Here is a 27,310-nt window from a genome sequence, read left to right on the forward strand (position 1 = left end):
TAAAATAGACACGAAGAAGAATCATTGAAGCGCCCGTCATGTGAAAACAACGACGCAACAAAAAAAAAAGAACGACTCGAACTTGGCCATCAAGATGACCGCCCGGGTTTAAACTGGAGACACCTCGTCACCACAGAAATCAAGAATCAATCGCTCCAGATCGGCCAACTTGTACGGTTTCGTCATGTACCCTTGCATGCCAACCTGGGAAGCCCGTCCCAGTGCTTCGTCCGTCACGTCCGCACTCACCGCGAGAACCTTGGGCGAAATCGGAGACACGGATGGAAAGTAACTGTCACCGTTCTCTCCCCAAAACGAACGGCGACTCTCGTGAGGACTAGAACGCTCGTTGGCATGGGGCGCCAGACGACTGCGGTGTTCATCTACCAATTGAAAGATCCGTGTCGTCGCTTCGTAGCCGTCCATCTCGGGCATCCACAGGTCCATCAGCACTACATCGATCGGTTTGGTGGTATTCTTGCCCTGGGGGGCTCCGTTGGGAGACGAGGGATTTTCGATGCCGCTATCGCTCCCATTCAAGGACGGCGACGAGGCAGGGGATGGCAGAGGGTAGTGGGATAAGAGGGTGTCCCGCATGATGCGGACGGCTTCTTTCCCATCATAGGCTTCATAGACATCACGGTATCCGAGCTTGTGGAGCATGTTGACCAAGATCTTTCGATTAATTTGGTTATCTTCGGCTACCAAGAAGGTGAGGGGGTACTTTTTAGCGAGGCCACTGCCGTGTAGATTGCTGGTCGGCGGATGACCAGCCGTTCGAGGAGGAGAAGAAGAGCTGGGACGCGGTTTGGAGGCACTGCCATTGGTGACATTGGCTGGACTGGTTTGTGCGAACTGGCCGTCCAGGGGAGGGGAAGTTTTCTCCGGAGGAGTCATTGCTTCCCCATCGGTTCCAAGATTTTTAGCTTTGTCGGTGTCAATGGGTCCGCGAGGACTGTTAAAATCAAATGGGGGGTGATCAGACTGCGATGGTGTCGTGCACCCATTGTATGGGGTGCCTGGCCGGCACGAGTTTCCATTTGGAGTAATAGGCACGCGGATTTCGAATTCGGATCCGCGATCCGGCCCAGATGTCGACGAGCGCACACAGAGCAAATCTCCGCCCATTTTCCTGGAAAGGCCTTTGGCTACAAGCAGTCCCAGGCCAAGACCGTCTTTCGTCCGTGTCGTCGAGTCATCTTCACGAGCGAACGGCTTGAAGAGATTCGGCAGGAATGCCTCCGGGATGCCAGTGCCGGTATCGCGAATGTTGATGCGGATATACTGCCCTCTGCTGCTCAGAGTTGCCGAGACAGTGATCTCACCGCTCTCAGTGAACTTGACCGCATTCAGGAAGACGCAAGAGATCAGCTTGGCGAGATCCCTTTCATCGACGAGCAGGGTGTCCGGCACCTGGGAGTCCACCGACCATTCGATGACCTTGACGCAAGGTTCTCCGTTGGACGATCGTGCATGAACCTCAATCCGTTCTCCCAATGGAGTGGACTCGCTCGTCGACGACTCGGGACGCCCGCCCACATGCAGGGACTCGTTGATGACCAAGTGGAGGAGGTCCCGAATCTTGGTATGTCGCAAAACTGAAGGGATCCAGCTGCCTCCTTCCACTAGCATCCGGGGAGCGGCTCCCCGCGCCGCGAGCGATGGACGCTGGGCAACCGCATCGACAACCACTTCTTCAATGCGACCTCTTGTTGGCGAATAGACAATCTGGTCACTTTCTTGGACAGCATTCTTGACCTCGCTGCGAGGCGAAAGATCTCCACGAGAAAGGTTCCGACGTGATCGATGCTTTGCTGTGGGCCCGTAAGTCCAGTCAATTGAGTGGCTACGCCGGCGTTTGTAAGGGTTAACGGGAAGATTAACACTGGTATTGAGCAAATCCGGACGGCTGTCGAATGTCATGGCTGACGGGGGTAGAGGATCATCCAGAACTTCATTCTCTGTAACCCTGCGCGGAGTGTCAGGGATCTGCATGTTGAGATCGTACGCGTGGACGACGTTATCGGCGGCTTCTACTGCGCGTCTGGCGCTGTCTGTACACAGTGATTGCGTCAGCCATGACAATTGAGCAGCTGGCCCGGTAAGTGCATCATCTGCTCACCTTGGACCAGCTCGATATTCTCCTTCAAGTCCTGCAGAAGCTGAGACGACTTAGCGATGGCGGCTTTGGCATCAATTGCCTCTTCAACGTTTGCGTGCATGACATCCAGCATACCCACGACACCTTGCATTGGTGTCCTCAGCTCGTGAGAGAGGCTTGGCGCGTATGGTTTGAGGGGATAAGAGAAGATTGGAGGAGGAGGGGACGAGGCGGACTGGGATTTATTGGTAGCGTTTGGCGTCGGAAACAGCGACTCAGACAGGCTGTCGCGCCGCTCTGTCGTTGACGGCGTAGCCTCATCCAAGACCCGCTGTGTGACCAGGTCTTCGAGAGAGTGCAGAAGCAATTCCAGATAGGACCAGGATAATCGCTTATTCCGGAGGCCCTCTTCGGACCACATCAGTCCAAAATGGCCGATGCACTTGTCTCCCGTGAATAAGGGAACGGCGAGATATGCCTCTGCAGAAAAGGGCAGATCGGCGGGGTTATGGTTGCTAAACGAGGAGAACTTGTCGGGAACCACGAAGACCTTGTCATGTCTCATGTGAGCACAAGGCGCGCCGCATGCGGGGAACCTATAGTCTCGATGCCACCCTTCTATCCCGTGGCCATCGTTATAGTAGAAGGCGAGGGTCAGAAGCTGGGAGCCCGACTCGCCAATCGACGACAGCTCCGTAGCATGGTCCGTCTCGTTGGCGGAAAGTCTCTTGACCACGAATCCATACTGGGCATCACAGAGCGACGTAAGATCCTCCAACAGTCGCTTCCAGAAGGTCTCCGCGTCTGCGAGCCTCAGCGCATACTTGAGGGCCATCAGCCGTTCCGCCGCATTGCTTTCGCCCGCGTCAAAGTGCTTGCTGATCGACCGGGGAAAGTCCATGTCCCCGTGGTGAAGAGCAACACCCGGCTGCTCTCCGGAAAGGCACAGAGACTTGCGGAGATGGAATGGAAACTCGCTGACGCCGTCAGCATGGTTGCTCTTCAGTTCTTCGGGGTTCGCCATGGCGTGGGCGACGATGAGGGGTGAATGAACAACGCCAGCTTGGGAGGTTCTATTGTGGAATCATAAAGGTTACAGGTGACTGTCCCCACGAGTTGTCGAGCGTGGGGTTCGTGACGCTGGAGGGGTGGTTAGCAGTGACGAATGTACGACAGCGACCAGTCGGCCTCTCCGACTGAGGACTCAGCACCGTCATCACCGCAGTAGACAAAGAGACTATGCAGTTGAACGGTGACTTACATGGCTTGGTGTGAAAGCATTGAGCAATGTGAAGACACGGCACCCGTCGCAGAGGAATTTTCTCCGGGGATTCCTGTCGAACAGACTCTGCCACGGTTTCCCGACCAAGGGAGAAGGAGTTGATGTCACGCCGACAAAAGAAGCACGGCCGTGGAGTGCTTATTTTGGTATTGGGCTCTGTATGGACGTCGAATGCGGGGGCAAGCGCTTGTCGATCCTCTGCAGTATGGGGCCGCCCCCGTGGTCGTGGGAGGGAAGACAGAAGTCCAGAGACGTCGACAGAGCGTCAGAACTCGTGTCTGGGATGGAGAGAAATGGGCAGCAGGCTCCAGGCCAGCAAGATTGGCTGGATCGAGCAGCAGGAGTATTAAAGGTGAGCCGGCAGCACGGCCAGGCCAAAGTTAATGCCAGGCCAGACGCCAGGCCGAGACTCCCGGGCGTCTTCTTTTATTAGGCGTCGATGGCAGATTATTATTACGGACTGGGCGACCCAGAGCAAAACCTGGTTCCTCAGAAATGACTGGAGCCTCAGCGCATTCCTGTGTAAGCACGCCTCGTTCTGTGTAACCGGACCTCTGACCGTTGTGCTCCAGAGCTGCTGAGCCCTCCTGCCCTTGCTGATTCCGTTTTCTGCTTCTTGTCTTTTGCCCTCGTCCTCTTCGTAGCAGACTCCTTATCATGGCGACCCGGGTGGCAGGGCCGCTGATCGGCGATCGGCTGGCAGCCGGGCAGCAGCGAATCAGGCGAGGCCGTGCAGCGCTGCATCTCGACGGGAACGGAACGGGCGGGGAGGCCGCGGTCTCGATCTAGACTCTTAATTCTAGAACCGCGCCTAATAATTCACTGCCTAGTTCCACACCAGCAGCGCTGCCCACTGGCATCGATCCATCACTATTCACTCGCAGTCAGGCCGTCCATGCATTGCCACGATAAAGACAGGGAATCGCTTCCTTCCCGGCTCATGCCAGGCAGTGAATCCAGGCCTACTCGTCCTCGTCGATGGCTGCCCCGCACTGCGATCGTCACCTCTGTCGGCATCGATCATGTCATCCGCCCGGCTTTGTGACGCTGGACGACGCAGCCGTACCATGGTAGCAGGGTAGACACCGGTTGCCTGGATCGAATCGGTGCCGGCAACGGTCGCCGAGATTAGGTCCCCATCGATGATTAATCAGTTGGCGAGGCCAGATCTTTCCAAAATGCTCCGTACTGCCTGCGTGACGGCGAAGACATCACTGCCATGTGTCACTTCCAAGACCTGCACTAACTACAACGAGTATGACGGAGTGCTCTGTACGGAGTAGTTAGTTGCGGATCCAAGAGATCTGTAGCCTTCCGAACCGACGGTAGCGAGGATAACTTTCATTTCCCCTGTCATAGAGATCCTGCCAAATGACGTACCTGGTCTTCTTCTATCTCTTATTTTATTTTAGTTTTTATTGTTTATCCATCCATTGCATTGATAATAAGATAATAATGCACTCCAGAGCCATGCGTCAGCGGATGACTGTGCCGGAGGTTAAGGAATCCGCAACTGCCCAAAGGAGTTTGGATCACCTCCGGACATCACGAGGACAGGTGATGTATATGCCTAATTGGGAAAGAACCTGGTACATGTACATACTGAGTTTGGGAAGGAGCGTCCCTCTTTGTGCACCAGAGGGCAATAGCAAAGGAATAAGCAAATAGCGATTTGCAGTGATAGCAAAATTCAAGCGTCTCTGAGAATTTGAGCTGAAGGAATCTGTACTAATTGCATGCAATCATCTGTCCATTATCCGTCTAATCGTACAACCATGAGCACCAGCAGCACGGGGACAAGTACAAGCACCATCAAACCATTCAAAATCTCCGTCCCTGAATCCCAACTCGAAACCCTTCGACAAAAACTCCACCTCGCAACCTTTCCCGATGAACTCGAGCATGATGGTGATGGCGAAAATGGCAACGCCTCTGCAGACTGGAGCATGGGGGCTCCCCTCGCCGAAATCAAACGACTGACAGCGTACTGGAAGGAGTCGTTCGACTGGCGCAAGACGGAGCGCGAGCTGAACGAGCGTCTGCCGCAGTTTGTCACCACCGTTCCGGTAGCTGGGTTCGGCGAGTTGGAGATTCACTTTGTGTATCAGAAGAGTAAGGCGACGGGCAAGAAGACGATTCCCTTGCTGTTTCTGCATGGATGTAAGTGATGCGGAAAGAGTACAGAGATCGACGTCAACTTGTTCTTGTACGCGTGTTTTGTGACAACCAAGTTGATGGGCGAAATTTGTAAATTGCTAGGGCCTGGCAGCTTTATCGAGGTCATGAAACTGCTCCCCCTGTTGACACAGGAGGATGGGGATGAGAGTCAACCTACCTTTGATGTGGTAGCACCTTCGTTGCCCAACTTTGGTTTCTCAGAAGGTGTAAAGAAGGCATGTCTCTTTCTTTGTTCCTTAGGTTTTGTTCGTCTGCCTGTCTAATGCAACAACAGAAAGGGTTTGGACTGGTCCAATATGCCGAAGCCATGCACGCTGTGATGACGACGCTCGGGTACCCAGAGTATGGTCAGTGTTGATCCGAGTTCACGACTTGAAACTCTTTTTTTCGACATTCTTTTCTTTTCTCTTATCAATTGACAAGAAAGACAGTGTTGCAAGGGGGAGACTGGGGAGCCATTATCGCTCGCGCCATGGCCAAGCTCTATCCGGATCACGTCAAGGCTGCTCATTTGAACTTCATCCCCCAGGTGCCCCCTTACCCATGGAGAAACCCGATCCTGTTCCTTCAGTCGCTTCTCACGCTGCCCTTCTCCCGTAAGGACCGGGCCAAGCTGGCCGTTACCCAGGACTATCTCGCCGAGGGAAGTGGCTACATGAAGCAGCAGGACACGCGACCTCAGACACTCGGATACGGTCTGCATGACAGTCCAGTCGGCCTGCTCGCCTGGATTTACGAGAAGCTACACGCCTGGACGGACTCGTACCCGTGGACGGATGATGAGATCCTGTCGTGGGTCTGTATCTATCTCTTCTCGCGCGCGGGTCCAGCGGCCTCACTGCGGATTTATTACGAGTCGACGCACCCGTCCAAGTCTCTGCCCGGGGCCATGTCGCGTACTGACGTGCTCTCAAGCTATGCACCCTCTCAGGTCAAATTTGCCGTGGCCCATTTCCCGCGAGAGATTCTCATTCTCCCCATGATCTGGAACCGGGCAATCGGGAACGTGGTCCGAGAGACGGATCTAGAGAAGGGAGGCCACTTTGCAGCATGGGAAGTGCCGGAGATCCTAGCCAGAGATCTGAAGGCATTTCTGGGGAGGGACGGAGGGCAGGCATACGGGGTCGTGACCGGACGGGATGGTTATTGAATCTGCCATGAAAATGGCTTCTGGGAGATATTAGTGCGATGTATATAATTCAAATCTTGAGTTACTTGCGAGCATGTACTGTACATACCTAGGCACCAGGATCCTTCATTGATCAATCACGTATTATCTTATCGATAACGAGCCTGCAAATCTCGGTTCGCTCGACTGATTTACGGAGTCAAGAGAAAATACTCTGATCTAGGCCAAGAAGTCTTTATTATATACTCCCAAGGCAGGCTTCACACCATCTTCCTCGCCATACTTGACGTATTTCTACGGAGTATATTGTAGAAAAGCACGTGACAGTGTGCAAAAATGGAAATTAATGTTCTGAGAGTAGTACTCCGTAGTGATGATTGGCCATGTTCATCTAAATCACGTGAGAGAATACCGATGTCCGTCTAGCCTCTTGCGGGTATAGTAGATAGGGCACGAGACTTAAACCCTAAACCCTAAGCCCTACTCTCGCGTACCGCACTCCACTCCCGCAGACGGCCAACCAACCAAACGCTCTGCCGCGAAACCCTCCAATTTGGCTTGCACATCGATCGAACTTGACCGATCCGACCGACAAACGACGAACGACGACGACAACTTCGCTCCCAGCAACCACAGTCGCCAACACCCGCAGACCACCAACCGTCGCGATGGCGAAAGAACGCACCGGAATCGCTGTCGGCTTGAACAAGGGCCACGTATGTGAATGAACCTTCCTTTTGCTTTGCTTTCGTGTCGGTTTTGTTTTCGAAGCGCTTCTCTGGTCGTCTCTGTTCTGTCCCCTGTTGGGCTCCTGGGTGGGAACTGCACCTGTGGATTTTTATGTTCCTGTCTTCAGTGACGCTCTCTCTGGGACCAGACTAGATGGAGAGAACAAGAGCTAGATTTATCCCAAAAGAGATAGATGCACGAGAGGAACGCCAGGCTAACTGGGATGTTTTTTTGTCCGTTGGAATATAGAAAACCACTCCTCTGGAGACCAAGCCCCGGATCAGCCGCACCAAGGGTCACCTGTCCCGCCGCACTGCCTTCGTCCGCGAGATCATCAAGGAGGTCGCTGGTCTTGCTCCGTATGAGCGCCGTGTTGTCGAATTGCTGAGGAACTCTCAGGACAAGAGGGCGAGGAAGCTGGCCAAGAAGAGGGTACGTTTGTTACTTTTTTTTTTCGGTCGAAACATCAGAATGGGCTACGATGGATGGATGGACGTGCCTGGTTTGAGGAATACGTCGCTAATTTTTTCTTTCTCTTCTTCAATTATACAGCTCGGTACCATCGGCCGTGCCAAGCGGAAGGTCGACGAGATGCAGAAGATCATCGCGGAATCCAGACGGGCGGGTCACTAAATTGTTCTCCGTTTCGTTTGATGCACTCTCTGTCTCAATTTCGCTTACGCTTTTCTTCTCTCTCTTCGGCCTGTTGTTTATTAGATTCCATCACGAGACGATAATGTGCATGCGCTGGATCTAGAAAATTGATCGATCGGATCTGCTGGGGTCTCTTTTTCTCCCTTTTTCCTTTTTCTTTTCGTATCAACAACGGGGTAGTCGAAAAAAAAACAAAAGTCGACAAGATGAGATGATTGATCGATGATGGTACCTACGAACAATACCATACGCCAACAACGACAAGGGTGAAAGAAAAAAAGAGTTCCACAAAGCAAGCACGGCAAGCTGGAAGACAGGCAGGCAACTTGACTGGCATTTCTCCTGCTTGTCTTGACCCTTGACCGAGCAAAAAAATATTTCCTTTGTGGTTTCGTCTCCCTTAAATACTGTGCACACCAAACAAAAAAAGGACGAAAACACAAAGAGAAATGATATTTTTTTTAACAAAAAAATGAAAATGAAAATGATACTCGAAATAATCACAGTTCCTGAAACATATATACGTATCCGTATTTATTATATTCGTAACCCATAGGATATCAATATCAATATCAATATCAACATCAACATCTCCCTGTCAATCAATCATACGGTTCCCCTTCGAATCGTTCCAGGACGTATTACGGAAAAGGTATCCGACAATATCTCATACTCCATATAAATATGTCATCCTCAGAGATTGGTATTATGGCCTATTTTCGTTTTCATATCATTTCATTTCATTCACTTCATATCACTTCATTCCACTGCATTCGTCGCAAATCGCTATTCCTTAACAATATACGTGTATGTACAGTACAGTAGACGAGACGAGTCGCAGCAGCCTCCTCGTCATCATTTTTTGCCCGGCATTTTAAACCACTTGGGCACGCCTCCGCCTCCTTTCCGTTCTGCAGACATCTTATCCTTCTCTCCACCTTCGCCTCTCAGGGCAGCCCCAAGTCTGCCTAACGCTGACTTGTCCTCGGGCTCTTCTTGCGGAGCTTCAGGCACACTGGGAATCTGGATGTCCCGAGCTTGGCTGCGCAGTTCCGGCTTCAAGAGGTTGGCGCCGCTTGCCCGCGCGGCCTGCGAGGCTTGATCATCCCAAGTAAAGTTGACCAATACCCTTCCTCTTATCCCAACATCCTTGATCAGGTATGTCTGATCCGAGTCCGGTATCTGGTTCTTGCCTCGTCCGCCGCCACCGCCGAACACTGTCAACGAGAACTTCTCACCCGCGAACTGGTCGTTCAAGCAGCTTCTCACAAAACTGTAGAGGGTCGCCCCTGTATCGGGCTGTCCAAATTTGGCGACCACCTGGCTTTGTTCCGGGAACCGGATCTTGACTTCTACCTCCTTGATGCCTGCCAGCTTCTCCTGTTCCGCAGCTGCCTTCTCTGCAATCTCTTTGTCACTCGGGAGACGCGTGTTCCGAGCTAATTTGCTCAGCCGTTCCTGGTGGGATTTAGCATGTTCAATAGTGGGCACGTAGTCTTCCTCATCATGGGCAGACAAGGCAGGATGCGGAGTTGTGCCCGAGGGCGGACGGTAGACAGTCACAGGCCGCGACGAGACCGATGGGCTGGCGGATGGTTCTGAGGGAGAAAGTTGAGAGGCTTCGGGTTGTGAGACGGATGAGTCTGTAGAAACGGTAGTAGGCTCCCCCTGCGTGGTAGAAGCGGGCAGAGAGCTCTGTTCCGTCGGCTGAACAGCGACTTGTGCTGTTTGTTCAGCTGTGACACTTCCTTCTGCCGCTGCAGGACCGCTTTTATCCTCAACGTCCTTAAAGTATTCCGCTATCTTGGCCATCGCCTCTTCGAGCGGCTCCTGTGTTGTCCGAAAGCTCAGTCGAAGGAGCACGTTTCCGCTGTTGAACCCTAACTGTGCCAGTGACTGTTGCAGATCCGTGAAAGATGACAGCTCTCTTCCCATAGCATGGATGACTGGCATCTGATAATATAGTCTCCCGGCCCCTGTATCCGTCGAAGGGGCTCCCCGGGCTGTGAGATTTCGGGTCGTTCCATTCCCTGCCACGCCGGACTCAAATTTTCGTAGTACTAACCACAGCGTCGTCGTGCTCGGGAACTTGTCTAAAAGTCGTCCGTTCGGAGCCCCTTGCGCTTCGGATTCGGGGAGTTGCAGGGCGACGGAGACGACTGACGGCGATCGGGAGAGTTGAACGAGTTCCAACTTGGCGCCGGAACTCAGACCCGCCAGGCGAACAGAAAGGGAGAGGTCGAGCTGTTTACCCTGGTATCTTTGCGTCGACACATTACCATCAGCATGGCCATTTTCTCCGCAGAAGCGCGACAGTACTTACTTGAGACCATACTGGCCGGCGTCGAAACCCAGTTTAGCGCTTGCCTCCTGCAAGACCTCTGCCAAATGCTTCGAAGGAGTGGTCTTGACCACAGCTCTGCGAGCTGTCGAGTCAATCACCACGACGTGGGAGCTCATCGTCGCCGGTGGGCAGACCGGGCGTGGGATGATATTGCGGGGCAGCCACCAGCCTCAGGCAGTAGAATAGCAGCTATCTCTAGCTCGACACAGAAATCCTGTTGCCAGAAAATAGAGTGGCCCCGCGTATTGTCGTGCGAGGCCGGATGATAAGCAAGAGCGCAAGCGTGCTTGAAGAAGAAGCTGGACGAGGCCGCTTCCATGTGTTTCGTCCCGCAGGCACCGGCGGCAAAGCGTCATCGGTCCCGACTCGCTGTTGCTGCGAAGTCAGCGGGTGGCCCGAGCTTCACCTCACGCGTGTCTCTGGCCGCCTGGAGGACAGCGGCCCAGCTCCAGCTGCAGCATCACTGCCCTCTCGACCCCATCAATCCCCCTTCATATCGCTTTTCTCCTCTCTTTTTCGGCTTGAGGCCTTTGCTATTGTCTGTCTCTGTTTTCAGTTACTACTAAGAATCGTCCACCATGGTGAGTTGTCGACATCTTGTCCTGTGTCCTCCTGTATTCAGCATCCTCAGCTAACTCCGTCTCTAGACCTCTCCCTTCGACATCAGTACGGTTTTCTTTCCTTTTTTTATATACTGCTTTTCCTGTCGGTGCAATGCTAAGCTTGATCTCTAGATGGCGGCGCCTGCGTGGCCATGGTGGGCAAGGACTGCGTCGCAATTGCCTGCGATCTCCGACTGGGCATGCAAGCCCTCACCGTGTCCAACAACTTCTCAAAGATCTTCAACTACGCGCCCTCGACGTATCTCGGTCTAACAGGCCTCGCCACTGACGTGCACACTGTCGCCGACCTCTTCCGTTACAAGGTCAACTTGTACCGGCTCCGCGAGGAGCGACACATTTCACCTCAGACGCTGGCCAACCTCGTCAGCTCGAGCTTATACGAGCGACGGTTCGGCCCTTACTTCGTCAGCCCTGTGGTCGCGGGCATTAACCACACAACGGGGAAGCCCTTCATCTGCGGGTTCGACAGCATCGGGTGTATTGATTATGCCAAGGACTTTATCGTGAGCGGAACTGCCAGCGAGCAGCTGTTTGGTACCTGTGAGAGTCTCTGGGAGCCAGATCTGGTATGTTCAGCCATAAAGTCTTTTCAGTCTTCAGTACTTACCAAGACATGCGTCTATATAGGGCCCCGAGGAACTTTTCGAGACAATCTCTCAAGCACTCCTCAACGCCGTCGACAGAGACGCCCTCTCCGGCTGGGGTGCATACGTCTATATTATAGAGAAGGACAAGGTTACGAAGCGATTACTAAAGGGAAGACAAGATTAGACGGGGTTTGGTTTGGGCCATGTCTGTAATGTCTTTTTTTACAGCTTTTTTTCTAATTTCATTCGCGCCCCCATTTGACTGGGCTTTTACTTTTCTGCTTGAAAAACGAACAAAAAAGAGTAGTGTATTATGACGTCCATCCATAGAGGTGTCGAATGGGTACTTCCTGACCTCCTTCCTGGTCAGAGTTTTTACCTACCTAGGTCGGTAGGTGTGATGATAACTAATCCACACATTAGTCATGGTTGGGTTGGGCTCGGCTCGCAAATGTGTGGGAGTTTTCCTCGAGGTAGATTTTCTAAAACTCGTCAGGAGTCTACAAAAAAAATCATCAAGTTGTGATGGGCATTTTTGGTCGCGATTTATTTTTGAGGTTAGAACCAGCAGGGGGGAATGTTGGTCTCCAGCGTAATTGGGTCGACTGTGTTTGGATAATCAGTTAATTAATAAGACTTTTGATGATTAATTTAATAATAATGCTGTAGGTAGTGATAGATATAAGCTGTCCACAGGCCCACGACAATACGTTTTAAGTCCATTGAAGCTACATACCTAAAATGTTCCTGCTAGATAAGACGTAGGAAAATTCAGTCTTGGATTGCAAATGTCTACTGGAGGATGTAAGTCAAACATGTCTGCAGCTCCTTATATATTTTCACTATTTAGATCTTCTCTTTTTCAAGCTGGCTATACATATCATTGACAACTTCTGCCACTACACGTATATCTAGATAACAACCGACAGGATCCCGTCCAGTCCCTCTTCCCAGCTCTCCATCAATTCCCCACAGAATACCTCCAATGCACCCGGGTCGAGAGTGATCTCGAGTTCATTGCGGAGCTGGCTGCTTCCACCATCGCCATCATCGGAATCGCCAATCATGACCAGATCGATCAAGGCTCCCAGCATGCCGGGCTCCGAGATGTGTGATTTCAGAGCACGGGTGTTCGATTTGATGCGCTCGTGGACGTGACCCACCAGCGCCCCAAGACGCTCGGCGCGCTCTTTGGGAAGCTTTGCGGCTGACTTGGAAGACTTCCTGGAAGATACGGACAGCACCAGAGACAGCGCCTTGAGGGTCTCGAGAACGGTGAAGCTTCTGTGAAGATACAGCCAGGATGGCACAGACGGTTTTCCAGATAGCAAGGAGATGGTCGTGTTTGCAAAAGCAGCGGTCTCAGAGGAGACAGACTCCAGCGTCGATGTGAGCCAATCCTCGACCTGTGTAAGGAGGCCTTCCAGCTCTTCCCCTTGGATGGATTTGGAGTCGTTGAGAAACGATACGACCTTGAGAAGGACATGATGAATCTTCGCGTTGTCTTGTTCGGAAGGTGTCATGTCGGACTCCGTATCCGACAGGGTCAACTCTTCAAGGGCAGACAACTCAGGCTCCAGCTTCACTGGTTTTTGAGCTGCCATCGCTTTCAAGACAGAAAAGAGCCGGTCTGTCACCCTGGCAGATTTTACCCAGCGGTCCTGTATTCTTGTCAATTTCCTCCATTCAGACAGCCACGTCGAGGGAACATACCCGAGGCAGGGGCCCGAGGCGCAGCTGCTCCTCGAATGTCGGCCGGTGTGGTGGTTCACAGTTCATGAAGGCATCAAACGTCCGCTGGTCAATCAACGGAGATGTATCCGCCGCTACCAATGTGTCAATTTCGTTGAATTCTCATCGGTTCAATCTCGATCAGGACAAACTGACCTAATTCATCGTAACGACCCATTGGATCTCCACCAACAAGCCTCTGCATGCGTCGCACGTCCAAGGCCCACATCCGTCTGCAAATGCTATGTCTTAGCCGCTTCTGAAGGTCAATACTGCCTTCGATGTTGACATAGCTGCCGTAATTAAGACCACTGGTCCGTGATCTCGTTGCAGTCACATCCGCGTTCCGATAGAAGGTGAGGGCTTGCACAAGCGCCGACTGTGGGTTGAAATCCTTGTATTCCGCGCCCTCGATCGGAGGCGCTGAATGTGGGTGAACGGTGGAAAGACGGGTAAAGAGGTTATGTGCGACAGTTTCGTACTGCATCTGTTTCACGGATAGTTTGCTGAAGGTCTTCAGGGCGATAGATCCAGCTCCAAGGACAAGATACAACCTTACTAAGAGAAGCAAGGCCTGGTAGTTGTGTGGTGAATCCTGTAAAAGACGTTCCAAAATGCCGGCCGCACGAATCAACACGGAGCTAGGCGACTTATTTTGCTGGCTTCTCTGCCAATTGTCGCTAATACGGATAAGAGCCATCACGGCGAGCAGGCAGAGATCATCGCTTGGTCGGTTTTCAATTGTCGATGGCGACTCATCTCGTTTGGGGCGCTCCGCTTGCCGGTACGCCTGTAGACAGCGCGAGACAAAGTCTTCGACTTTGTCCCTTGAGGCACTGTCATCATAAAATAACCGGAGACTGTATTCAAATTTGAGTGCATTGATTTTTGAAACTCCCTGGAAGGGATCAGCCTTTGACCACATAATCGGAGGAAAACGACTACATACGTCCTTTTCGCTGCTCAGGCTATCTGCTTTCTGGAGGACATGGTCGACAAAGTCGCTGATGTCGTCTTTCCCGAGATTCACCACATATTTCCGCAGATCGCCGAAGCAATACAATTTGTTGCTATTACGGTCATAATATGCCTTGCAAGCACTGAGCAGATCCGCAGCAGTAAGAACGCCGGTCTGTATCTTCCACAAAGTGAGGTCAAGGAGAGCCAACTGCGCATTGCGTGATTTCGGAAAACGTTGGATGAACTCCTCCACGAACTCCTGCGTTTGCTTGGTCGTGCTTGATGTCCATAGTCAGCGGGAGAAATCCCCATCCGAAAAGCTTCGACGTCTTACTCAGGATTGTTCATCTTCTTGGTCGCGGATACCAGCAACCCCCAAACCCCCCAGTCGTCCCTTTCCTGAAGGGCAGCCTTGGCAGCTTTCTCGTCCTCAGGTATTGTCAGGAGATCTCGTGCAAATCCCAGCCCGTCAGTCCACAATTCCGCCTTCTCCAGGTTGAGCAGCTTGGCCCTGACGAAAAACCAGTCATTCTGCACGATACGTGACTTAATGCCGAGGTTTTCGCTGTCGAGAATTTTCACGATCTCCTCGTGGCGTCCTTGAGACTCGAAGATTTTGATGAGAAGGAAAAGCTCTTCGGCGGTTTGTATAGCTCTAGGGGGGCTCAGCAACTCTTTCTGCAAGACACAACAGATTACGGTGAGTCAAAAGTGAAATTTGACAAGGGGAATAAAAATGGCAAAACTCATTAAAGAAAATCTATGCATACCGGATCGGCAGGGACACTCTCGGCAGCCTTGGAGATCATACGATATGCCAAAGTCCCAAAGAGCTTGCGATCCGCATCTGAGGCGGACGGATCAACAGTAATCAGGTAGCAAAGGAAGATGGCCCAGAAATAGTACTTGCGCGTTTTGGGGAAGTTATTCTGGAGGCTCATTGCGGCCTGCGACAGTCAAAAAACAGAGATCTAGTCAGCACTGTGGAATGGTAGCAAACCAGACGACAAGGATAAGAAAAAATGACAATCACTGACCTTTTGCGCTGACTTCCAATCCCCGTCCTCGAACGCATACGTGAACCATCTCATCTGCACCTCGAGGTCCTGCGGCTTGGCCTTTGCAGCCTTTTCCCAGAGCCCACGCATGGTAGCTTCATGGCCGTCCAATTTCTGCAGAGTCTGATGTAGTATGTCAAGCGTATCCAAGTCTGTGGTCGGAGGCTCGAGGTTGCAGATTTCGAGGGTTTCGGCGATTCCTCGCTGGTGGTGAGCTTCATCGGCATGGCGGAAAAGAATGTGTGCTTTCCATGCCTGTACAATGGTTCATTTTAAGTGTCAGCTTTTGTCATAGCTCTAAATAGCACTCTTTTGTCTCTAAGAGAACTCCCAAGGTCCGGTTGCATGGGTATAGAACAATGTGTGAATGAGGTAAAAAAAAATGTCACTTTCAAGACAGATCAACACTCCAGGAAGAGCTGGGGTAAATCTCACCCTCAAAAACCTCGTATCTTCCCCTTTCTTTATTCGTTTCTCGCATAGCTGCAGGGCCTGCTTGAGGTTCTGTCCGTCAATGGCGTCTTGGATCTGCTTGTTACGCCGGTGGAAAACGGCGTCGGTCGTGGTCGACATGTCCAGGAACCCCGCGGGACACGGGCGGGGGCCTGGATAAATAGTTCCTATTTACTCGGCGCGGCGGGGGGGCGCAGAAGCAATGGATGCAGAATAGACAAAAAGAAAGCCAAAGGAATGCCTAGAAAGAAGTCTGTTTGGCTGTGCAGTATGCGCTTATCCGTGAGCGCGGGGAAATTTGTCGGATCTCCGCCGTTGGCACACAGAAGGCTGCGGAACGCGTGATGTCAGTTCTTTTACTTTTCAGGCATAAAACTGTCAACACTTTCCCCGCAATCTCTTTCTTATATAGTTTGCTATTTTCAAAGACATCATCGTATAGAAGAACAAAGATAATAATTCCGCCGTCTCTGTCACATCAGCTTTTAATTTTTTTTAAGGCGCTTTGCATATAAAATACGGAGTATATGCTAGATTAATTCTGCCTCACCACCCACGGAGTATATCGATTTCTATCCAGTAAGCAAATGGCAAATTTGTACCAGAAAGATCATATAATAACCATATCGATTTCTTCTATATACCTCACATCCTTCTCTTTGCCTTATCTAGCCTTGAAGCTAGATCTTAGCAAAATTCAATCCATATGGCATCTTCAAAGTATCTTGTGATACTTGAGTGAACGGAAATTTCAGTTCTAGTCCTGCAACATGTCGTGAGCATCTCCAAGCCGTAGACTATCATGTCTAATGGACTTTGGGGTTTATCTGGTTCCATGCTCAGGTGGATCAAGAAAGGCCAAAAACTCCATTCATGCTAAAAACCCAAATAATATACATCCATACTGTACAAGGTGGACATTCCAGGCTTGCCGATCAGTCGTAGAGTCCGAAAGAGGAAAGCATATGCCGGATCGGTAAAGAGGAGATAAAGGGATTTCCCGGAAAAAAGGGATCGAAACAACAGATATAGGAGTAAGGCGATAGCACCGACTTGCTCAAAGGGGTATTGTTTTACGCACCCCGAGGGCCGGGTATCGGTCGCCTAGCTTATCGGACCAACAGGCACGTCCTAATAATGGTGCTGTCGCAACCCAAAAGAACCGCAACCGCCATACGCTAGGTAGCATAGTCCAAGCCACTCCGCCATAGGAGATGGTGACATATATCGCCCGTAGAAAGGCTTCATGGGGCCTCCGCAATGGTCAATTGCAATGATATTTCGATAAATAAGGATTTATTTTGCATCCTTCCAGCCTCTTACGATTTTCATCCCTTGTCATGAGGCCTAGGCACCATGTCTTAACGAAATTGTCGACTATGATTGAGAAGATGATTTCGCGGCGGCCTTGGCTAGCTTTCTCTGAATAGTCTGATAGACAATCAGCAGGATGTTGGCGTAGAATTGATAACCATACAGCTTCTAAGACGCAGCAGGCCCATCCATAGAGATCAAAAGCCGAGTGACGGGAAACGAGCAGACGAAATCGACGCGTAAGGCAATATGGTACTTACCCACTCCTTTTTACAGTCGCGATAAGCCCTACACCCAAACAAGTCAGTTAGCGTCCCAAGAATGAAGCCCATTGAAGGAAACAAAATTATCAGTAAAGTGCGCTAGGGAGGAAAGACAGGTATCTGGGATAACCCCGATCCAGACAACTCCCTTGCGACAAAATTTAGGCCTCATTTCCAGGTATCATCGGGGTGTATGGAGAATATCACTCGAATAGGGGAGGAAAAAACGGGGCTCGAGAAAGGATTCAGGTGATGCTCACTGGAAGTAATCCTGGCACATGTCTCGGTCACCGGCGTTTCGGCGCATACACTTGATGCTGCGGTCGGCGAACTCCTGACAGGGATCGAAATACTCGCTAGCACTCTTACTGTATTTCAGTCCGTTAGCTTGAGCGCACTACCATAATGTTAGTCTGGAGAGGAAAAGCCCCGAAACCGGCAATAGCGGAAGAAACATGGCTTGCGGAGAAGAATGACTTGTCCACTGCGGATTGGGCATGACCCCAGCATTCGGCCTGGCTGCGGAATTGTGGCCCTTATCCCCCGCAAGCTCATTTCCGCGTGGCAACAGGAAAAGGAGCGGCTCGTAAGGCATTGGGGATTCGAAACTACCAGGCACATTGACGGCAGAAGAGGGGACGAGACGTACTTTTCAAACCTCTTTTCGACCTTTTGCCAGGCCGTCTGTTCGCCTTCTTTGGCCACGGAAGACATCCTGTGCAGCTGGCCAGAAGACAGAGGTCTCGTGAGAATTCTGGAAGCCTAAGAATGCGGCTCTGTTCGATGGGGCACGAGTGTACACATGGGCAAGCAGGGTCGAGACCGGCGTCGTTCCGGGAAGCGGAGTAGTTGGCGGACGAAGCTCTATTGCCGGTCCAGGCGGTCTGGGAGCCCAGACCGCCTGCGTTGTTTGACAGGCACGTGAGTAGGCCACGCGCTCACTTGCGGATGGCGGGGGATTCATTTATATCCTGACTGATGTTTGCACCACCTAAATTGCTAAATACACCATTTAATATTGGGTAGTTTGATTCAGGAAACGCCTGAAATCACATTTCTCCAATACTAGTGAATTGATCATAAATCTTCATTCTTCGAAAGCATATCATGACCCCTATAACACCGTTTTTTATTGATTTCTATTAACACCTATTCTTGATCCTACAGTCAAAAATTGAAGCCAAAGTCTCTATATAAAAATTTCTGTATATAGTAATCTAGCAGTGAGATTTTATACTCAAGTTCTGTCTGTACACGTAACTCGATGTCTTCTTCTTTCAGTAGATCAGGTGCTAGTAAGGTTAGTAGGAAGCTTAGCGGCACTAATTAAGCTCAATAACTTACTCCGTAGATCGGGCTTAAATCACTTAAATTCTGTACGGAGTACTCAGTACTTACGGAGTATTGGTCCTTTCAATTGGATTGGAAATCGGCATCTGTTTCCTAGTTAGGTTTAGTGGATCTGAACATCAATGCTCAACGCCAGGACAACTCTATATAAAACTTTTTATAGGGCAACTTTGGCTTCAACTTTTGGTCATTTTTAGCTATAATATTGTGAATTGCCGGTGACAGGGAAAAAGGAATTCGGTAGTATTGATGTCATACCACAGAAGATAGTGTCAAACACAAAAGATAATGATCAAATTCACTAGTAATTTTGGTGGAAAGGCGATTTCGGACCTTTCCCGAAGTGAACTAGGAGATGGTGTAATAGTACTAAGTTGCCTATAGGGCCCTGATCGACGTGGACAAAACGACGATCAGGTGATAACCTGTGATAACTTTCTTCTGATCGTCTCTCTTATCAATCCCCCCGTTGCTGCTAATTTGTACCCATCCCACCTTTCCACCGTAAATCTATTATACGGAGTAGGCTTATCCCAATAATGAGAGAAGAGATTATGCCAGCAGGGACCTGCAAAAACATAATTATTACGTCGGAATGAGAGATTTCACAGCCTGATTTAGGTTCCTACTGACAGGCGCACATCCAAGCGTCAATAAATAATCATATCACCACGGTCGAACTACATATTTCCACTGCTGACTGGAAAAGAACCAAACGGTGTTTAAAACGATATTATATGTGTCTTCGGCAATTGTATACGGGAGATTGGAAAGTTCTACCTCTACAGTATACTGGCATCACATGTGACGCTCTCGTAGCGTTGCAGCATCCCATCGAGGAGCCAATGCGGTTGGACTCGGGTCGTCGAGCGGACGTCCGGAGGATGATGCATTGTTGGCGCATTGTTTGCGAAAGTTTGTGTAGAACCGAGCCACTTCCAACCCATAGATTTGCAGCAGTATTGTTCTCAGCTTCCCCCCCATAAGGATCTCCAGCGCTGGCCTGTGCAGGTCATGGGCTCATTGACAGAATACAGAACCCCCTCGAGGAAGTCTCCCTTCGATGAATTGGGTAATGTCAAGAGACTCTACCACAGATGTTTACCGCCATCGAAGGCGAGGGGATTAGACTACAGTACTCCGTCTGTACGACAAGGCATTGCGGCCATCCCGCCAAGAGGGATTCAATTTGTACTGTCCTTTACCGCTAGTTTTACCGCCTACTTTTTCTAGATTTTAGTTTAGTCAGAACATACATTACAGGGTATTATTTATTATGAAACCGGGCAATCAGTGATCACACCCCCACTAAATTCCCTTCAGTTGAAATCCATGACATCATTTTTTCCACCAAAAATACCGCTAAATTCGATAGCGAAAATTTTGTTCGAAGCAAGTTTCATGATATAGTAGAAGGTTGGAGCCAATCATATTAAAATGATGACGACTACTACTCAAAAGTTGCCTGGTAAAAGGAATGTTGCATACAATCAATTCGTTTAAAAGCCCCCTTCCTAATTAAGCTGACAGAAAATTAGTCAGTATATAATCTAGAACTTATGTACTTAATACCAGTTTCACCCCTTATACGGGCGTTCTAGTAGACAACTTTGGCGTTCGATTTTGGTTATAATTTAGGTTGCTAGAACCAGCCATACCAAATCTCAGTGGACCCGTCAGGGAGGCGGGAGGGTATTACACGAAAAAAATTTTTCGCTAGTAACTTCGGTGGAAAAACGATTTCGACGCTTAACCAGAAATAATCTAGCGAGGGTGTTGCCTCAGTTCCAATTATGAGAAAAGATCACTCAATAATTACCTAATTCTCTTGGCCATGCTCCTTTGGGTATACGGTAAGACATTGTCCAGGTGGAACTCGAGTATATTATCACTGTGGGACTGATTATTACTTGTGTTTTAATCTGGTCCAGGAACAATACGGAAAGTTTTTTTAACCCTATAAAGCCTCCCACAAAGCCTATGTATATTGAAGCCCATGCAAAGGCCTTTAAAACGTGCTATAAACTAGATTAACGTATGGGCTTGCGGGGAGAGGACTAAAGGGTGATTTTATACTCGACTTTAAAGGGGCTGTTTCTTAGTAGCGGGGGAGGGGCACTGTTACGGGCTGAAGTACCCACTACAGCCCATGCAAACTTTTCGTCTTAGCGCCCTTTACCATACAGAACAAAATCGTCTAGTCAGGTTGAAATTATTTACCCGAGCCAAGGTATAAAACGAGGTAGCTATCTATAGTGTTACGAATGAAAGGTCCACCAGACTAAAGCGGCACGGTGCACTAGCCAAAATTTCACGAAAAATTTTGCTTTGGGGCAGTATACTGCCAGCCGTTACCGCCTTACAGTCCCTTACCTTTGGTTTTAGTTCTACGGCCGTAATAATACGGAGTATCTCTCTTAGTACAAGAATCATTCTGATCATATGGTACGATCATACCAGGCAGTAAAACTAAGCAGGTCCTCTAGATGGTCTGTATAGTTTGCTTAATGATATGGTTTTGCATAAGATTCTGCCGGCACTAAAATCTGAAAAATTTGATCTGGTGGGATGGTCGTAATGGCTTGCCGTACAGTACACTGTCCGACGGAACTGTCGGGTCACCTACCTTTCCCCCTCCTCCCATCCTCCACAGTAGTGAGACCATCTCGCACCAAGTGACACATCGCAACGCCGAGATTAGATGCGATGCGTGGAAGAATCCTGCGAATCACCAGGGCCGGTTGCCACACCCTGCTGCTGGTTCCGTAATCCATCCAAGGCTGGCCCTAAGTCAACCCCAGCCATCTGTCATGGACGCTTGAAGGAAAAGGCGACTGCCCGCATTGCCGCGGTCGACGGGCCAAGATCAGAAGTGGCTTGTCGGGACCGAAGCCGATAGCGAGCTTATCCCTTTTCTAGTATCTTCCGCGACAGCAATCAAGGACCGCTCCGATCTGCATCCCAAAATGAGTCAAAAGTTCCATTCTGTACAGAACACCTGTGGCGGATCCAGCATGTGCAAGCTCCCACCCTGACATGGACGCTGCAGTAGTCCTCCACACCTCGCGCAACTGGACCCAGTTTGTCATGTAATTGTATCGCTCTTCTGTTGACAACCCGGACAGATCCTATCATGACCTGACGATTTGTCTTGGTTCTGTCAGTCAGATAACCCCAAGAATAATCCAGGAGCTTTTCTGGTCAATCGCCAGTTCGAAGTCAGGATTGCCTGGATATTTGTCGTAATTGACAGGTTGTAGATCCAGCGCGACCAAGGGAAAGGACGATCTCCTTGTATCCTGTTCCAATGATTTTCATAATCAAGTGGCCAACTAGGTGGAATGCTGCAGTATAGTCGCCGCTCCAAGGCCAGCATGTGGAGCACTCGCTTCCGATACCAAACCAAAGATAGGAACATTTTCCATGCGGTAACAGGCCTGTCAGGTGGATCCGTCACAACATGCACTGCTGATGTGTTGGAACTCGGGAGCATCACGGGATGACAAATGGCCAGGGCGCGACCGCGGACGCTCCGCAATCTAAGGTTTGGATTCGCAGAATGATCGCGGTGGTGTTATCCATGAGAGAAGGAATCGGGAACGTTGTTACGTCCCAGAAATTACCCGTTACGCCACGGGTTCCCCTGGTTGTCTCTGCAATAACTGCGGGGCAGCAAGAAGGAAAGTCCCGAGCCCTCTGGCGGGGACCCTGATCCAGAGGAACCGCTTTTGTCAGATATGGAAAAGTGGCGAGTTGCTGGAGTCGAGGGTCGACAATAGAGTCAAAACGACCGGATGGAGCTGCCCGTCAGTATAAATATCGGGTTCCTCCTTGGTGTATATTTCTTGTTCCGTGTTCAATCTGTGTCATCACGGGAACCTATCTCGAGGTAAACATTAGCTCGACTGCGGCCCACACATATTGCTGCCTGCAGCTGCCACATACATCGACAGAACTTCCCTCACATTAGGACACACCCAGTAGGGTGAGTTGCACTCCTTGTTCGTCCTTTTCGATCTCAATCGATAATTCGATCAACTCGCATCCATCCCATCTGGTCAAGAAACGTCTGACGAACGTCTTCGTATAGAGTCATGGCGGCAGTTGATACCCTCTCTTCCACCCCGGTCCCTGCCAACCCGGCCCAGCAGCCGCTGGCAAATGGGACGCAGGCCAATGGCACCAAGAAGTTTCCAATTCTGGAATCACTCCCTGCGTCTGAACGCGTGCCTTTCGACCCAAAGAAGCACCTCAATTTCTCACCTCCTTCCAAAGTCTGGACCATGAAGGAGCTTGGCTACCCCGACAGCCGTGGGGTCTCCCCCATCGGTGTCTCAGAACCTTTCCCATTGTTCACTCCAGAGGCGATCAAACAGATGAGAGCCGAAGTCCTCAGTGAGGAAGTTTTCACACACTATCAGTATTCAAGCAACCTGGCCCAGTGCCAGCTGCGAGGATTTGCACGGGAGTACGCCACTCTCAGCTTTTCCAAGCTGGGTTGAAGCTTTTACTAACATCTCACCTCTTCCCAGGTATGCTCCGTTCGTGTACGACGCTTGGAAGAGCCCCGAGGTTCTCAGCATTATCTCCAAGATCGCAGGAGTCGACCTCGTTCCCGCCATGGATTGGGAAATTGGCCATGTCAACATCTCCGTCAAGAGCGAGGAGCAGAAGCAAAAAGATCTCGAACTCATCAAGGCCCGTGGCGACGCCGAGGATGATGACAGTCCCATTGTGGATTGGCACACGGACAGCTATCCCTTCGTCTGCGTGACTATGCTGTCCGATTGTACCGATATGGTGGGAGGCGAGACTGCTCTCCGGAAGGCGAACGGCGAAGTGGTGAAGGTGCGAGGGCCACAGATGGTGAGTCAATCTTGGCCGGCAAATACCTAAATCATACAAGTCGCTAAACAGTCCTAGGGTTGGGCCGTCATCCTTCAGGGTCGTTACCTCGAGCACCGGGCTCTTCGGGCATTGGGCGGAACGGAACGCATCTCCATGGTGACGTCCTTCCGTCCCCGTTCCTCTGCCGTCAAGGATGATACGGTTCTGACCACCGTGCGTCCCATCTCTGACCTGGCAGAACTATACCACCAGTTCGCAGAATACAGGTTTGAAATACTGGAGGAGCGCTTCCGAGACATGAACCGGTTGATGCGAGACCGCATGCGGGCACGACGAGGTTTTGATACGAAGGGAACCAAACAGTTCATCCGAGAGCAGATTGAGTTCCTGGAGCACATGTACAAGGAGATGGTGGACGACGACCAGGTGAAGAAAGGGTCCGTGGATGACAGTCACCTGATCTCAGAAGACCTCAAACAGCGCCAGAAGCAACGGGATGCTGCATTGGAAGCATAAACGAGTCGGGATCAGGACCTTTTTTTTTTTAGAAAAGCTGCTCGGGCGATAATTCGCGTAATTTTTAATGAATGAGTAATGACATGGACGTTTTCTTTCCATAATACTTTTCATGCTTTGTTATTGCTGCTGCTGCGATTGCGGTGGCTGTTGTTGTCGGTTTTAGCCGGTCTTGTATACAAATTGCCGCTTGTTGGGAATGTTGCACGGGCGCAGTCTTTTCGGGATCGACCAGTCGCTCTCGTCTCTAATAATGTAGCAGTCGAGGAACCTAGCTTCTTATTAATTGAATCATGTCGTCGCAACGGAGGGTCTTTCTGTTGGATTGCTGCGTAGGTAGAAGACCAGTCTCATACGGCAGGTTGGGCAGAGTGATTCGGAATAGTGCGCCTGGGATGGTGATACAGGAGAAATGTTGCCGACAAAGGGAGAGTATTCATGTCCACAGGGGACATGACTGTATCATTTCGCAGAAGAAGAGGATGGAAGGATAGCATTTTAGAGACGTTTTTTTTTTAAATTATAGACTATGATGCTGCACACTGTCTGATAAGATCGAACGCTGTGGCTTTCTCCCACGGAGTGCCGGAAGAAATGTCATGCTCACCCATGATTCCACGAGGGGAAGAATATGAAGAGCCTTTTCGAAGAAAGCGGAGAAACGGCGACACGAATATGTATTATAGATGAGAAGGGGAAACCCCGGCAGCAGAAATCAGATGGGATAGGTCGCTAACAGTGCGATCGGACTTTGGTCGTGGGATGACAGTCAAGAGTAGTCTACCTCCACAGTCTGTAAGCTGCGGCGGAAGTTGTTTTTGGTTTTGTTGAAACTAAGTCTAAACAGGAAGGAGGCGCACTGCCCCCCATAGTCTGTAAGTCGGCGGAAATGTCAATCAATGCCGCTTTCCGCGTCCTTTCCCCTCATGTGACAAATACCTCGCCGCCTTTTGGTTGGAAAAGACAAAAGACAGAGCATTCAAGGCCTGCCTGCTCACCACCTGATAAAACGAACATCAATGATACGATCTCAGCCCTAACAACGGTTCTCCTGATAACTCTCACAGACCTCAGCACAGCATTCTTTACTCTCACCGCCGGAATCGCATGCAGAAGAACGGGACAAGCCCTAGTATTGTCAGGTTGTCGTAAATGCCGACAGGATGCGGAGTCTCTATTCAATGCTGCTTCTTTAAGGCATGAGGTCTTAGGTGTCTCATATATATTGAAATCATAGTTAATGCAGATTGTTTCTCTTGACGGCTTATCTCGATTCAAGTCGAGAGAGCCTCCATGACAGCAAAGCGTGGAGTCTCAAAATGATCGCAGTCTTTGGAACAACCAACCTGATTTCTTCTCGTGTGTAATGGATGTGGCTGTGTAAATGGATATTCTAGTCAGGAAAGCTAGGAATTTATTTAGTATCAATTGCAAAGGTCAATATCTACCAGGGCTAAAGAGCCAATAAGATTACTAGATTAAAATTTAGTGTTCTCACCAGCAAATGGCTTGCTTAAGCGACATATTGGACACAAGTTTGAAATGAATAAGTTCTTCTACAGGCTCTAGCCCCTGACAGTGGCTTCTTGGCCAGCAACGCCGTGCTCATCTGGAGTAAGCTGTAAACCTCATTCATCGACCATATCTTCAGTGAAACCAGGAAAAGTCACAGGCTTTTCGAAAGGAGCCGCTTCAATACTGTAGACAGAGCTCATTTGTTAGCGTGTTGACCACTAGAAACAAAAGATGGAACTTGTACCTTTCACTTAGGTATTGAACCGCCTTTTCTGCAGATTTTCTAGATTCCCCCAGCTCGCCATTGTTGTATTGGTTCCAAGCAGAAGTAGCTGTTGAAAGAGCTTCGTCTGCCATGGCTTTTGCCTTTAGCCATCCAGGAGTAGAAAGCCTTTCTTTTCCTCTTCTTGGGCCCTTTGTACGCTTCGTTCCCAATGGCCTACAAGGCCGCATTGATATGCCTTGAGAAAAATGTAGTAGAGTCCGTCGCAAGCACGGCGAAGTTGGCGAACTTGCGCTCGACAATCAGAAGGCGAATCGAACATTGGATTAGGAGTCTCAATGTTGATTCTCTGTGATCCATTTGGAAACCTTCCCAAGGAGAACTGTGGCAATGTATTTCCCGGGAATCGGCCGATAAATTGAAAGAAGTAAAAGTGTTTGTCATCACACAAGACCCCGAGTCACGGTACCCATTCTGGTAATTCACCCATGAACATGCTATAGAGTTTTAGTCCATGTACAAACGAAACAAGAGAACAGCCTGCGCCATACCATCACACTCTGCTATTACCTGCGCTATGAAGTCAAGTCGCTCCGAGGCGACACCCGTTTCTCGTTTGACGTCAATAAACACGATTGTGATACCGCCATACGTCTTGAACTGGTACTCGATATGGCCCTTCTTGGTCATTGTTCCCTCTATCAAAGCCTCAGGGGTATTAAATATGAGACCGGAAAATAACGCCACAATTCGATTAAAGTACTGTAGAAATTAGCAGTGAAACCCATACTTTCAGAATCAGGATAGCATACCGCTGAGAGATTCGGGCTCGTGCTACCCCATTTTCATGTCTGTCCATGGTCCCGTATTGTTTCGAGAACAAATCGATATCCTCGATAATCTTACGAAAGATCTCGTTTGGAAGCCGAGCACGAAACATGTCAAACAAGGGGATATCCTGTTCTCGTTTAAGAGGGTCCAAGCCGACTCTCGGGGCAATATCAACATATTTAACCTTTGAAAAACTGATCTCCAGACCGTTTCCTATATGATATTAAAATTAAATAGATGCTGCCAAGCCAATGAGCTTACGGATCAAGAGCTCTTTGAGGCGAGCGAAACTGAATGAGTGCGATTCCATAAGCTTCAAGATCATTAATTCAGGATCTTTGCTCGTTGCCACTTTTAAGACTTCAAAAATCAATTCGTCATCGTTGAGGGCTCTTTTGTTAGGAGAGGCATCACGAGGAGCCTTGCGCTTCCTAGACATGTCCTGCACGAGCAGAGGTTGAACAGGTCAGTAGCACTACTTAGTCTGATAGACGAGGTCAGGAAAATAGATCTGTATGATAGACACTATGCGACTCAATGACTGTTAGATTAGACGATCCAGGTAACACATTCAAAGTGAAGTCTGGTCAGATAACTAATAATATTAATACACTGCAACTG

The 27,310-nt window shown here is 49.9% G+C and overlaps 9 protein-coding genes across 9 annotated transcripts; 4 read left to right on the forward strand and 5 right to left on the reverse strand.

The window, feature by feature from the left end:
• Positions 1–108: 108 nt before the first annotated feature.
• T310_4621 (Sensor histidine kinase/response regulator) lies at positions 109–3,125 on the reverse strand (the record flags this gene model as incomplete). Its single annotated transcript, XM_013472475.1, has 2 exons — positions 109–2,054; positions 2,123–3,125. The coding sequence occupies 2 exons, from the start codon at positions 3,123–3,125 to the stop codon at positions 109–111; spliced, it is 2,949 nt and encodes a 982-aa protein (XP_013327929.1).
• A 2,033-nt stretch (positions 3,126–5,158) lies between these two features.
• Positions 5,159–6,711, forward strand: T310_4622 (Microsomal epoxide hydrolase; the record flags this gene model as incomplete). Its single annotated transcript, XM_013472476.1, has 4 exons — positions 5,159–5,543; positions 5,643–5,806; positions 5,836–5,908; positions 5,993–6,711. The coding sequence occupies 4 exons, from the start codon at positions 5,159–5,161 to the stop codon at positions 6,709–6,711; spliced, it is 1,341 nt and encodes a 446-aa protein (XP_013327930.1).
• A 647-nt stretch (positions 6,712–7,358) lies between these two features.
• T310_4623 (60S ribosomal protein L36) lies at positions 7,359–8,052 on the forward strand (the record flags this gene model as incomplete). Its single annotated transcript, XM_013472477.1, has 3 exons — positions 7,359–7,406; positions 7,669–7,851; positions 7,972–8,052. 3 exons carry the CDS (start codon positions 7,359–7,361, stop codon positions 8,050–8,052), a joined length of 312 nt encoding a protein of 103 aa, XP_013327931.1.
• Positions 8,053–8,928: 876 nt separating this feature from the next.
• T310_4624 (UBX domain protein) lies at positions 8,929–10,533 on the reverse strand (the record flags this gene model as incomplete). The annotated part of the gene is made up of 2 exons (XM_013472478.1): positions 8,929–10,333; positions 10,397–10,533. 2 exons carry the CDS (start codon positions 10,531–10,533, stop codon positions 8,929–8,931), a joined length of 1,542 nt encoding a protein of 513 aa, XP_013327932.1.
• Positions 10,534–10,995: 462 nt separating this feature from the next.
• Positions 10,996–11,811, forward strand: T310_4625 (Proteasome endopeptidase complex; the record flags this gene model as incomplete). Its single annotated transcript, XM_013472479.1, has 4 exons — positions 10,996–10,998; positions 11,065–11,083; positions 11,152–11,606; positions 11,668–11,811. The coding sequence occupies 4 exons, from the start codon at positions 10,996–10,998 to the stop codon at positions 11,809–11,811; spliced, it is 621 nt and encodes a 206-aa protein (XP_013327933.1).
• Positions 11,812–12,538: 727 nt separating this feature from the next.
• Positions 12,539–15,949, reverse strand: T310_4626 (uncharacterized protein; the record flags this gene model as incomplete). Its single annotated transcript, XM_013472480.1, has 7 exons — positions 12,539–13,288; positions 13,341–13,453; positions 13,515–14,596; positions 14,653–14,996; positions 15,089–15,265; positions 15,356–15,631; positions 15,812–15,949. 7 exons carry the CDS (start codon positions 15,947–15,949, stop codon positions 12,539–12,541), a joined length of 2,880 nt encoding a protein of 959 aa, XP_013327934.1.
• A 1,257-nt stretch (positions 15,950–17,206) lies between these two features.
• Positions 17,207–18,370, reverse strand: T310_4627 (Cytochrome c oxidase-assembly factor COX23; the record flags this gene model as incomplete). The annotated part of the gene is made up of 4 exons (XM_013472481.1): positions 17,207–17,260; positions 17,404–17,431; positions 17,667–17,803; positions 18,065–18,370. 4 exons carry the CDS (start codon positions 18,368–18,370, stop codon positions 17,207–17,209), a joined length of 525 nt encoding a protein of 174 aa, XP_013327935.1.
• A 4,480-nt stretch (positions 18,371–22,850) lies between these two features.
• T310_4628 (uncharacterized protein) lies at positions 22,851–24,120 on the forward strand (the record flags this gene model as incomplete). The annotated part of the gene is made up of 3 exons (XM_013472482.1): positions 22,851–23,224; positions 23,289–23,622; positions 23,680–24,120. The coding sequence occupies 3 exons, from the start codon at positions 22,851–22,853 to the stop codon at positions 24,118–24,120; spliced, it is 1,149 nt and encodes a 382-aa protein (XP_013327936.1).
• A 1,628-nt stretch (positions 24,121–25,748) lies between these two features.
• T310_4629 (uncharacterized protein) lies at positions 25,749–27,128 on the reverse strand (the record flags this gene model as incomplete). The annotated part of the gene is made up of 6 exons (XM_013472483.1): positions 25,749–25,818; positions 25,880–26,074; positions 26,148–26,355; positions 26,410–26,620; positions 26,697–26,902; positions 26,951–27,128. 6 exons carry the CDS (start codon positions 27,126–27,128, stop codon positions 25,749–25,751), a joined length of 1,068 nt encoding a protein of 355 aa, XP_013327937.1.
• Positions 27,129–27,310: the final 182 nt, after the last annotated feature.

The sequence above is a fragment of the Rasamsonia emersonii genome, assembly GCF_000968595.1.
Source record: "Rasamsonia emersonii CBS 393.64 chromosome Unknown ctg1118621760149, whole genome shotgun sequence".
NCBI lineage: Eukaryota > Fungi > Ascomycota > Eurotiomycetes > Eurotiales > Trichocomaceae > Rasamsonia > Rasamsonia emersonii.